Raw genomic sequence first — 13,825 nt, 5'->3', positions numbered from 1 at the left:
TTGGAGCATGACAGCTCACGAACAGCCTGCCTTTTATAAATAAATAAATGATTATTACTAATTTTTATAATTTCTTCCAGGAAAAATATCCACATGAGTTTAGAATATAAGTAAGTGTAATGACGTGTAATTTATGGCATAGAAAAAAAAAAACAAGACTAGCTGAATCACATCTGGCTCATGGATACTGTGCACACATTTTTTTTACTTTACCTCAACTCAAAATCTCTCTCTCTCTCTCTCTCTCTCTCTCTCTCACACACACACAAACACACACACACACACACACACACACACACACACACACACTTGACCCCGCCTCTGGGAAACACGAGCCTGACGCTCTCACCCAGGTCCGGTAGCGCATCTCATCATAAACGCAGGCGCGCGCGTCCGCTGACTGAGAGACTGCACGTCCACGAGGATCAGCTAAACCGCATCCCTGCTTAAAAAGGTGAGACGTCTCAATTATCGTCTTATGCTTAGAATAATTGATGCATTTCTCGTGAGCTTCTGACTGGATATACAATGTGGTGAAAAAGTTAAAATAGTCAAAATTTCAGACGCACTTGAAAAACAGCAACAATTTGTAAAAATAAATAAATTATAGTAGCCTATAATACAATAATATACATATCAGTGGTATTGGCTATAACTGCATATTAATAATAATATCTGAAATGGAGTTCTGCACTGACATCATACTAAGTAATGAGATAGAATTTAATACAAATTGATTAAAGTATGTTTCAAATCTGCAACTGAACGGATTCAGTGCTTTTTTCCCCTTATGACTGGTAAAAGTCTACTTGACGCATAATTTGGTTAATATATTAAGCTGTTATTTTACTCTGCAGTCCACTGTTATTCGTCTTATGAATGAAACAGAAGATCTCAAAACTCCTCTATAAACGAATAACTCGTCGTTGTACTTCAGTTAACCATTTGTGAGCCGACAAAATAAAGGGAAATCCGACTCGTTTCTGAAGATCGTTTCTTTTGAACAGTTCATTTCAATCAACCGGTTAAAAATATTTGTAAATACTCTAACATTCCAGTAAGCCATATGTAACACAAATTACCGTTTTTCCGCCGTTTGCTTTAGATTAACTTTTATTTATACGATTGTTTATTGTAATTAGGCATATACAGTTTGTTGCAGTTATTATTGGGCTCATTCAAAAATAGAACCTAAATTACATGTGCATACACATTAATTCATATACATACATACTTTGCTGAAAAGAATTTGGCATGTTTTCAATGCAAACATATATATTTAATCCAACTGAAATTAACCGTTTTTGTAATATCTGAGAAAGACACTAAAGCCATGTGCAAAAAACAGTTGTCAAGGGAATGATTTAGTCTGCTTCATAAATTCATAATTTATCCTGTATAGGCTATTTGTGTACTGGATCAGCAGTTTCATTGAAAGGTGTAGGTGTGTGTGTGTGTGTGTGTGTGTGTGTCAGAGAGGCAGTTTGACTGTGAACATGAATCAAAGCTTCACACCTGGCAGGATAGAGATTGCAGATTTCCAACCTGGATTCACGATACAATATGTTTCAGTGAGAGCGTTTGAGAGCAGTTGGCTTTTAGAGAAGTTGAAATGATTAAACACAATGCCAGAAAATCGACAGCTGAATTAAGCGACTTGTGGAGTTTAATCTTTGCTGTTTTTCAAATCCTTCTCCTCTAGGAGATAATCAGTCTATTTTAAGGCATTGCTCAAAGAAGTATAAAACATAACTTATTATTTTGACAGGATATGGCATTACAAAGTTTTGTTTTTGTCCATCTGATCAATTTCAATATACCAAACATGTCGCTTTGTCAAGTAAAGTGAAAATCAAACCTGCTTTACTTCACTGCTCTGGTTAACAAAAGAATTGCTGTTTTTCATTTCCTTCCTTCCGAGGCAAATCTGTAAGACTGATTCATGGCAAGGTGCTGCTGAAACGGAACTGAATGTGTTCAGCAAGACAAAAGGCTTTGAGAAGGTCTTTTCTGACACTAAATCAATTGATCGATTTAATTTGCATTTAAAGGGAAAACAAAAGTTGATCTGAGGAGAGGAATTGTTGCATTAACAATGCATGTTGTTATATATTTGATCATTGGAAACTCATCCGACTCACTGCTAGTGTTAGATTTATTGTGCAGCAGATGTGTCAGGATATAGGAAAGGTGTCACTTTAGGAAGACACTTTAAGAGCAGCTTTGTCAGAGCTGTGCTATAGAGGTAAAAGGAAGAGTTCCCACAAAATAAAAATAAAAATCCGTCATCATTTACAATTTCAAAACTATTACACTTTCAAATTTTTGAATGCAGGTTGTCTTTTACATCTGATTTGTATGTTTCGATCTAATGAACTCACTGGGAAATCCAGCTGATGTAGGAATGGATCGAGCCAATATACACTTCAGTCTACACTTACAGCACTGCCCTCCTGTGCTCCTGCATCGTAAGGCTGGAAAACACTTGACTTCTGCAGAATACAGAACAGGAATAGAAAACAAGCTCATGAATTTGGACAATCTCATCCATACGTCATACACCACACTGACAGTTATGTTTAGGAGTGGACCTTCAGGTTTACGTTTTTTTGTAAAAACTGTACGTTTTCATACAATTCACATTGTATGAAGTCATATGAAATCACCACTTTCTAAAATACTTGTTTTCCAGTGGGAACAGGTTCAACTTAACAGTTCTCAACTAGTTAACGAAAGTCAGAGTGACTCTGCAGATTTTAGTAGAAACTGTAAGTTGCATAAAAGGCACAGGCTAAGATTTTTTAGCTTCAGAGCAGTGTCCCAAATCAGAAGCACCACCTGCCTTGTTTGGACTATTTGTTTCGGAACCTGTCCCATTTTCATGATCATGCTCGGACCCACGCCGAAATAATCAGTTCAAGTTTGTCTGAACAAGGTGGTCTCGGCCCGATTGCTTAAGTGGTTTGCTTGTAGTGCGAATGCAATCCGATCTAAAAGACTAACAGATCGTATGTTTCCATATGTTATATAAAAAGACGAAGTGTCTGATTCTGCTAGTGAGTACATTATTTATTGGCATTAAAAACCAAATAATGAATTTTCATATTAAAATGTTGTATAATTGCTCTTCTCTGTGCATTACAAGAGTTTTTTCCGGACAAACCCTTGATTCCTTCTGACTTTAAAATGCATTGATATATACACAACTCTGGGGGGTATACTTGTTTCTGATTGGGGGTCAGTCACATCATTCCGAGGTATGTTATCCTTCAATAAAAGCTGATAACACAGGCTCATCCGGGAAACTGAAGAAGGCACTATACGTTTGCTAGGAACTCAAAGATTTTAAAACCTTTATTTTGTCTTAAAATCAATATCCTTTGCCATAATTATCTATGTGGTGAAATGTTGTATAATAAGTGGTTTGACTGAACCGTATCCCTCAAATGTCCGTCTATATTGAGCTTGCAGCTTGCCAGCAGCTGCTGTGTTCACAGAAGCTTTGAGTTCAAATACTTCAACTCACCCCGTGCGGTCTCACCCTGTGGTTTGTGTGGGTCCTAGCTCCAAAAGTGATTGGGACACTATACCGTCATTAAACCGAGGTCCTGACTCTCTGTGGTCATTAAAAATCCCAGGATGTCTTTCGAAAAAGAATAGAGGTGTGATCCTCAGCATCCTGGCCAAATTCACCCATTGGCTTCTGCCCATCATAGCCTCCTAATCATCCCCATATATCTTCTGATTGGCTTCAATACTCAATACTTCAATACTAAGTGTTTAGGAACAAAGCAAATTATTTTCAGGTCTTAGAAAGACAGACTTTTTAAGGTTTAGCTGAATCAGACCGAGTGTTGTTAAATGGGACAGGCTAACCAATAGAGGACTGTTCTTGTCACCTAGCAACAGTGACAGCTGATGTTGACGAATGACAGAAACGTTTGTATGACTTTTGTGAAAGTGATATTCAACTGAACAAAAACAGGGTTCACAACAGGTCTAAATAAAACAATGTTTGACCACGATCCATTTCTGGATGTGCTTAAAGAACCAACAGCTGTTTCACCTTTTCAATGAGTTTTAATCAAATGCAAAAAACATCAGTTATCGTCAAGATTTAACATTTTAGCCATAGTCATCACCCGTCGCTAGTTTTATTAGGATGGTTCTGCAATTGTTGGTTTGTTTCAGTTATTTTGCATGATAAAATCTGTTGACAGCATTGTACAGCAAACCAGAGACACTGACTCAGCTCTGTTCACCTGGACTCTCGCTGTAACGTTAGCACTAAAGAGTACGTCAGTGGTGCCATTAGTCTGGGTTTTTACCGGCTGAACATAATTGAAGCACCCACAGGGAGGGGACACTGCCCAGATGATTTAAAGAAACTCACAGTACGCTGAGAATAACATATACCTCATGTGTCTGTTTATTCGTAATGTAGATATCAAGAGCTGTTTAGCCTGGGTGCAATTCAGAAGGAGACATTATTGCAAGTTTCTGCTCAGTCTGATCATGTAATTAGACCTGAGAAATACAGATAAAAAAAAGAGCTCACAAATATTTCTTCAGCATTCAATACACATCTTGATATTAGGTCTAAAATAGCTTAAATTAATAGTTCACCCAAAAATGAAAATTTGCTGAAAATGTGGTCCTTCTCAGGCCATTCAGTATGTAGATGAATGTTTCTTCATCTGAACAGATTTCCATGGAATCACTTGGGTGCCATCAAAATGAGAGTTCAGCTGAAAAAACATCACAAAAATCCACAAATAAAAAAATTCACATGATTCCAGTCCGTCAATTAACTTCCTGTGAAAGGAAAAGTTGCATGTTTGTAATAAACTAAATACATCATTAAAATGTTTTAACTTCAAAACATTACTTATCTAAAATTCAAGCTGTTTGGACTTTATTTTGACAGAACACAGAGGATCCATTGGTGAACAAGTGATGTAAAAAATAAAAAATAAAACTTCAGCAAACAGTTATGAGTAATGATGCGAAGAGGTGAATCTGCGCTTTAAAAGATACAAAATTAATTACTGAAAATAAATAAACTTTCCAAAGCAATCCCCATTTTTGCTAAAGTGTCTTAAACAAGAAAACCTCCATGGCAACTTTGTTTTTAATACTCTCAAACAAGTGACAAGTCAACTAAGAAGAGTAAAACTATCACACTAGCTCAGCCTTTAGGAAATCTAAACTGTCACTTAAAGATTACCGTGATGTTCATTTAATGCCACTTCATTTCAAATACTGAAAATGGATTATAAATACTCCATATCTCATCCGGTAAGTGCCTGTTAATTTATTCTATTCCTTGGGGATATTTATTCAATCTCTCCCTTGAATATTTAATGAAGATTTGTGCTAATTCATTAAGACGTCTCTGGTGTTCAGGTCATAATGCTGTTCAAAATGATCTGCGCTGAACATATGGCCATTTTAGTACTGTCTTGTCCATAAAAACAATTCAAGAGTTATTGGTGCTTCATTTGTCAGATGCATGTGTGATTCAAGGGCCACAATTGATTTCTGTCAAATGGGTATTTTTGAATATGTCAAATGTGAAATAAATTGCATGCACACACACACACACACACACTCACACATACAAAATAATAATAAATTACCCTGACTGAAAATGATGACATATCGATTGAAAACAGAAATGATTTAGTCATCATCTATTGCTTTTACAACAACTGACTGATTGGTAAAGAGACAAAAACAGCAAACACAATCAATGCTTCTGAGGTAGCTTGCTACAGGAAATACCAAAGAGCATTTATGCTTAATCTATGAACCATCTACTCACTTAATTAGAGGGCACGAGTGAATGAGGCTCATTTGCATTTCAACAGCCATGTGTGATTGCATCTTTGACTCAAATCATGCTGGCTTTCATTAAAGCCCTTAGTGTCCTTACAAGTTTCTGTTTACTGCTGTTTGGATTGATCGAGCAAATACCACCCAGGCTAAGCAAACACTGAAAGAAACACACATCTCAAGCCTGATTCTTTTGTACGAGTGGCCTTCTTCAGAAACCAGCCATCCGAAGGCTGTAATGAAGGGCTTTTGGATTCGTCGCCTGCGTCTCTAATGTTCAGAAGTGCTGCTGTGCGGAAAGTGGGTTTCGGTATTTAAAACAGGAACTTTGAGAAATATTGTAGCTGTGCTCATTAAAGTTTTAAAAAAGTCACTTCATTATATGAGCCAAGCATAGTTTCAAGACAAACTAGCACCTTTATTGTGCGAACTGCGTGCCTGGTAGCACACGCCTCCACAGGTCGCGCTCAACTGTGGCTTACTCACTCTTCACAGACATCTCAATCCATCTGTTAATGGTTTAAAAAGGAGCTGAGTTATAAAGAAAGCTAACCAAAATGTCTCTTTCTTTGTTAATGTGCCAAAACAGCCAGTCTTCAGGTCTCTTGAAGCAGTATTCCAGCTGTGAGCATGGATGGCAGCGGTGGCAAACGCCTCAGCACTCCTGAGCCCACGTGTTCCCTGGAAAATGTCACCATGGAGAATTCCAGCATGGGCCAAATCTACGAAGTCATGCTGCAGTCGACGAACGCATCGAAGCGCAGTCCTCAGTTTGTTGGCGTGGAGCTCCTTCAGTCTTTTAAACCCCTCATCATCCCCTGCTACGCTCTTGTGGTCCTGGTTGGCGTCTTTGGGAACTACCTGCTGCTTTATGTCATCTGCCACACCAAAAAAATGCACAACGTGACCAACTTCTTCATCGGTAACCTAGCGTTTTCCGACATGCTGATGTGTGCTACCTGCGTGCCCTTTACCCTGGCGTATGCTTTTAATCCTCGCGGGTGGGTTTTCGGAAGATTCATGTGCTACCTGGTGTTCCTGATTCAGCCGGTGACTGTGTACGTGTCAGTTTTCACACTGACAGCTATCGGGGTGGACAGGTGAGTGACGCATTGAGGGACCTGGCTCTTGACTGTGTGACTAATTCATTACTCCATCAATGTTTTACGAGCATTCCAGGGCTTTTGTAGAGCATGGATTATGTAAATCCTCTGCCACATGTTTGAATGGAGCGTAGGTGATCATAAGATGACTGGAATCTGAAAAATTAAGATAACTTCTTTTAATGTTCTAATCTGCCGACAAATAAGTATTTGCTCAAACATGCCATTTTTAGAGTTGATTTTTAGCTTGAATAGTTTTTGAACAGATTTCATCTTTCTTTTTTGCTGTAGCAAGGTCACAATAAAAATGTATTGGAAATCTTTTTACCATGCCTTCATTATTTATTTTTTATATTTATTTTTTTGCAGATTTTCAAGTGGCTAAATAGCTTGTCCTTGTCCAAGACATTGACAGCCATAGACTACTGTATGAAAATTCAGCATACAAATCCAGCAAAAAACAATTTAATATTTATTGTTTAAAAATTTGTTTAAAAAAAAAAACTAAACAAGACACACGTAAGTGCTGCCATAAAACATTCATTTGTAAATAGTACTTTTATCAAAAAAGTCCATGAGAACGCATGATATTCTGTGACATACTGTTGTATAATGACACATTCTATAGACACAACACTGGAAGGCTAAAGTAATGTCAACATGCTGCCATATGTGAAATACCAAGGACACCTAAAAGAAACCAGGACTTCTTATCCCTGATTGTAAAAATAAATTCATAGTGGATCTTCACTTTGTGGCTTCGTACAGCCTTTAACCTTCACACTTCCCTTCCTGCATAGGCAAGTGAGTCGGTGATGGATGATGTTGCTGCACAATAGTCAAGGAAAATTAAAAACTGTTGGTTTGTAGCATAATAGATGCATTAAGAATCCATTTACCTTAGGACTAGGCCATCATCTCCTGTACATGGTCTGGTGAAGCCTACATGAATACTGTGTTTAAAAGTCCTTGATATTATCGGTGCGTTTGGATGCAGACCCATTCATCCAGGCTGGGTCAGAGGCAAGGAAATGTGCATCCATTGAAGAACTAGCTTTTGCAGCAAAACATCCAAACAGACCCTGCTCACCTTAAAGTGAATAAAAAGAGTTCATAGAGGTTTTAATTTAAGCCCATTTCTTACAGCTCTCTTTTCTACAACATCAACTTGCTAAATCTTGTATTTGCTTCATGTTATTAAGTTGTCTTTACATCTTAACACAAAACTATCAAACTTAAATTGGGACCAATAGTCAGCTTCTTTTAAGAATCTAGCTAGCAATATCTGCCTAGAAATAGTATGAAATTAAGTAGTTTGTAGTATGCAGTACAGTATATATATATATTTTTTTCTTTTTTTTATGACTAAAAGTCATGAGGTGTGACCATCAAGTAAAAGGCCTAAAAATGTATAAATCACCATGCATTTTTTTTTGTAATCACATAAAGAGGATTCTAAAAACGAATTAAGATTTTGTGATTCTTATTGCGAATGCAGTTTTTGTGTTTGTGCGTATATACATGAATATAATATACAGTAGTCAACATTTCTGAAGTGGATCAAAACCTTTCATCAAAGTTGTTCTAGAACCTAAAACCAAAATGTATTCTTGTCACAGGACAGCCTTGATTAACTTTTTTTCATTTTTCCACTTTAAATGTTGATTACTGTAGACAGAGAGATTGTGTGTTTCCAACATTGCTGGGCAGTAATGTCAATATAAATACTAAAATCCAGTTTAACAAGTACATTTTGTAAAAAAACAACAACTGAAAAACAACTTCAACTGATAGTGTTGATTATAACAATAAATCAGGCTGATAAAGAATCATTTTAAGCCAGGCAAAACTCCCTAACTAATCAAATCCTTGAAACGAAACACATTTTAGTGTTCAGTGGTGCTCTTTATAATTGTTAGTCTATCTAAACATTCCCTAGGCTAGACAGACCGACGTCGCCCCATTTTTTAAATACCATCACATACTTTTTAAAGATCAGTAAGACCTTTCATTTTTTTGCCATTCCGCTGTGCTGCAAACTAATGTCTTCATTACTCATTAAATTATGGGGAAACTTAATTACATTTAATCCCCGCTGTAGCTCTTTTTAGAACTCAACTTTCTTGTAATTAAAGAATCAATTCTTTGCTGAGTCTTAGCTAGTTTTCACGCCACATGGCATTATACCTGATCTAAACTTGCCATGTCATATACAAAAGGTCAACTTTTCTGATATTTTAAAAGGTTTATCGACATGCTGTACAAACTTGACACTCATCATTAAGGTCTGCAATGAAAATTCTAATGCAGCCTTTTATTTATTTATTGCTAAGAATTACCATGCCAAACTACTTACAAAGGTTCTCTTTTCAATCATTTCCTCCATTAATTTGTATAATAAAAAAAAAAAAAGGTTTTAAAGGGATACTCCACCCAAAATGTTCTCATCATTAATTTCTCAACCTCATCCTCAAAAAGTTGATGCTTTGAACAGCAGCTGATGGATCATTGTCTTCTGAAGCACAATGATAGATGTGTGTGAGAAAAACACTAATATTTGAATCTTTTTAAACTTTGATCATTTGGCCTGAAACAAGGACCGCACAAGGGTGAGTAAATATTAAGATAATATTCATTTTGAGTAGGCCTATCCCTTTAACTCAGGAATTAAACACATGCTCATGGTAGAAGAGAAGTCATTGTTTATATTTGAATGTACTTCTTAATAAATGAATATTTAGAACAAAAAACTGCATCAGATATAGATGTTAGATCACTGCTGTTCCCTAAAACTGTCGTCTTAACTTCTAGATACTACGCTACTGTTCATCCACTGAAGAAGCGCATCTCAGTTCTGGCCTGCACGTATCTGCTCTCTGGGATCTGGATTCTGTCGTGTGGTCTGGTGGCTCCTGCCGTGGCCCACACGTATCATGTGGAGTTCAGAGATGAAGGGTTTACCATCTGCGAGGAGTTCTGGATGGGTCAGGAGAAACAGCGGCTAGCCTACGCTTACAGCACACTCTTCATCACCTACGTTCTTCCTCTCTCCGCTCTTTGCATTTCCTACTTGTGCATTTCAGTGAAGCTTCGCAATTGTGTGGTGCCAGGTCATCGTACCCAGAGCCAAGCAGAAGCCCAGCGGGCTCGGAAGCGCAAGACGTTTCGCCTGGTGTCCTTGGTCGTCGCCGCTTTTGGGATCTGCTGGCTGCCGATAAGCGTCTTCAATGTTTTACGGGATATTGATATAGACCTGATCGACAAGCGCTACTTTCTTCTGATCCAGCTCTTGTGTCACTTGTGTGGAATGAGTTCGTCTTGTTGTAACCCATTTTTATATGCATGGCTGCACGATCGTTTCAGAGCCGAACTGCGCAAGATGTTCACCTGTCATCGGCGGATTGGCATCGGGATTCCTGCCAACAACTGTGCCACCGCTAGCGTGGTCCTCTGACAGAAAAAGAGCACGTCGAGTTAGTTCGAAGACCACCGTGGCTGGCAAAACACTTGGGTTGGAAATCTGCGGAAACCAAAGTGTTCACATCGGGCCTGACCAGAACTCTACCATCTGTAAGGTTTCTCCACATGCATCCTGTTTTAGATGGACACAGATGGTATTTCTTGGACGTGCAAGCCGTGTGAGAAAGCTGTTAGATTTAGCCACAAGATTTCACCACGCTGTCTGTGATCTGAATATGGAGTATCTTGGAAGGAAACTGGATGTTGGTCTCTTTACAGAGAAATAGTCACTAGAAATACTGAAACAGAAACATATCCAGCTTTCAAAGCAAAGCAAATGCTTCAGCTTTAAAAGGGAATCACAGCTTGTTTTACTGCGGTTGGATTAAAATTGTTTAAACTGCATGTGTTTCTACAAGATGTCACTGAAGATATGTTTACACCAAAACAGATCAAATATTTGAAAAGAACACATGGCCTAGAAGTACTGTATGAAATATTCAAAACTTTTACTAATTAAAAGTTTGCAGAACTTTTTAGGCCTTAATTGTTTTTCTCGTGCTCATAAAGTGTGGAAAAAAATACAAAACTTATTGTTTTAATGAATGAAGAGAGTCTGGACTGGTGGGTGTTTTGTACTGAAGCTTGAAACCCAGTAAGAAGACAATCATTATTATCGCATTGATGTAGATGGGAAAAAAAATGATATTTTGTGCTTATCAGTCAATAAAGTGTCCTCACTATGGAGTGATTATTTAAGATTAATGAAATATTTGGACATAAAGACACATTATTGGATAAACCAAATAACTTCTTGTTGTTCAGGTAAATGAATACAGTTTGAATATCTCTGTAACATTATGTTTTCCAAAAGAAAACCAAGGATTATTGCTCATTCATAGGTTTAATGATCTGTACAAACCTCCAGATGTTACTGTTTGTGCTAGAGATGGTTAATGGATGCTTAAGTGAAGTACAGAATATAATGTTTTTGGACACAATTGCGTGTTATTTGCAATTAAATGAAAATGATATATATTAAAATTGATATTAAATGTAATCAGCTGAGCTTAAGTGTGTTTTTGTCCCAGGTAAGTGACTAACAGTAAGTTCATCTTTACATGTACATATAAACAGATACCATTGCAATCAATTACTTTACATGTGCTTTAGTATGTTAGTAGACACATGAAAATAAAAATGTGCACAAACAAAAAAACACTAAAATCTAGTAAACGGTATCATGTTACTGTTAACTTTAATTCAAAGCACTAAAGATTCCACCATTATGGTCTCGAACTCAAAGAAACAGCAATGTGTGTGAACAGTAGGGGGATGACGTGATGAAAAGATAAAGCGACTGCAGTCAGTAACCTTTGAAACGGCCTGAGCATGTTTATATACTCAACACAACAGCCGAAAATGAAAATGAACTACAGTAACAGAAGACAAAACAATAAAAAAGAGGAAGTATTTCCATGGTGACCACCTCAGTCCTCCCCCGTCTCCACTCAATCTCTTTCTGTGATAGATAGTGATGTTTTCAATGGTCTGCCATCCCAATACATCAAAGACATTCAATAATAGACCAGTGATTCTCAAGGAGGATGACAGAAAAATGATGAAGACAAACAAGCAGTACCCTACAAATGAGTATCTAACACACTTTCAGCTCTTGGTCTCTCAAGCTGCAGGTTGAGCTCCCAGGTCTCAGATCTAGTGTACAGACGTCACAGAATATGCTGCTCAGTGCATAGACACATTACACCCGGACTGAAAATAACTCTGACTTATCTTTTGTTTCTAATGTTAAGGGACTACTAGGCTACAAGGTTTATTAAATGGAGAAATAGTATTGACAACACCAAACAAATGTATTTTGGCGTGTGTGTGTGTGTTGGTGGGTATTTTAGGTCAAGAGGTGGAGCAGAGACCCCCAGTTAAACACTTAAAAGTTCTTCCATTTAAAAAGATGAGAGAGGCCTGTAATTTAGGTACACTTCAACTATGAGAGATAAAATGTATAAAAAAAATCCAGAAAATCACATTGTAGGATTTTTAATTTATTTGCAAATTATGGTGGGAAATAAGTATTTGGTCACCTACAAACACGCAAGATTTTTGTCTCTCACAGACCTGTAACTTTAAAATTAAGTTCTTTAAGAGGCTCCTCTATCCTCCACTTGTTATCAGTATAAAAGACACCTGTCCACAACCTCAAACAGTCACACTCCAAACTCCACTTTAGCCACTTTTAGACCAAAGAGCTGTCAAAGGACACCAGAAACAAAATTGTAGACCTGCACCATGCTGGGAAGACTGAATCTGCAATAGGTAAGCACGTGATCAAAATGACCACAAGAACGGTGAGCAAAAATCTCAGAACCACGCAGGGGGATCTAGTGAATGACCCGCAGAGAGCTGGGACCAAAGTGACAAAGGCTACCATCAGTAACACACTACGCTGCCAGGGACTCAAACCCTGCCGGTTCAGACGGGTCCCCCTGCTTAAGCCAGTACATGTCTGAAGTTTGCTAGAGAGCATTTGGATGATCCAGAAGAGGATTGGGACAATGTCATATGGTCAGTTGAAACCATAATAGAACTTTTTGGGAAAAACTCAACATGTGGTGTTTGGAGGAGAAAGAATGCTGAGTTGCATCCAAAGAACACCATACCTACTGTGAAGCATGAGGGTGGAAACATCATGCATTGGGGCTGGTTTTCTACAAAGGGACCTGGACGACTGATCCGTGTAAAGGAAAGAATGAATGGGGCCATGTATTGTGAGATTTTGAGTGGAAACCTCCTTCCATCAGCAAGGGCCGTGAAGATGAAACATGGCTGGGTCTTTCAGCATGACAATGATCCCAAACACACCGCCTGGGTAACAAAGAAGTGGCTTGGTAAGAAGCATTTCAAGGTCCTGGAGTGGCCTAGCCAGTCTCTAGATCTCAACCCCATAGAAAATCTTTTCTGTGTTGCCCAAAAACATCACTGCTCTAGAGGAGATCTGCATGGAGGAATGGGCCAAAAGAACTTGCACAATTGGTGGCTGACTAAATGCTTATTTTCCCCACTGTATGTATATGTAGTTACTAATTTAGTTTGACTTGATGTACTAAAATAATTAACACTAAACCTAGAAATAAATCAATAGCAATATAGATATATATATGTACAACACAGACACTTTAACACTTTTAGATTTTTTTTTAATGACAGATTTAAATGAAACCTGCAAACCTTTTATTGACAGAATTTCTGTTTCAAACAATTAATAAATCACACAAATCAGGTTTTGTATTGTATTTAGAATTTGACCTACCTCACTAATTTCACAAGAACTAATCACGTATTTCAATCTGAAGTTGTTTTCTTTGTTTGGTTTCCTTCCCTATCCATTTGGTCTTACAAACTTTACACTT

The 13,825-nt window shown here is 37.7% G+C and overlaps 1 protein-coding gene across 1 annotated transcript; it reads left to right on the top strand.

The window, feature by feature from the left end:
• Positions 1 to 386: 386 nt before the first annotated feature.
• Positions 387 to 11,401, top strand: LOC113070721 (prolactin-releasing peptide receptor-like). Its single transcript, XM_026244131.1, has 3 exons — positions 387 to 454; positions 6,425 to 6,935; positions 9,750 to 11,401. Exons 2-3 carry the CDS (start codon positions 6,466 to 6,468, stop codon positions 10,390 to 10,392), a joined length of 1,113 nt encoding a protein of 370 aa, XP_026099916.1. The 5' UTR covers positions 387 to 454; positions 6,425 to 6,465; the 3' UTR covers positions 10,393 to 11,401.
• The last annotated feature ends 2,424 nt before the right edge of the window (positions 11,402 to 13,825 follow it).

Source organism: Carassius auratus, unplaced genomic scaffold (genome assembly GCF_003368295.1).
Source record: "Carassius auratus strain Wakin unplaced genomic scaffold, ASM336829v1 scaf_tig00005214, whole genome shotgun sequence".
Taxonomy (NCBI): Eukaryota; Metazoa; Chordata; class Actinopteri; order Cypriniformes; family Cyprinidae; genus Carassius; species Carassius auratus.
Note: the sequence above shows the minus strand (reverse complement) of the source record. Positions and strands in the feature narration are given on the sequence as shown.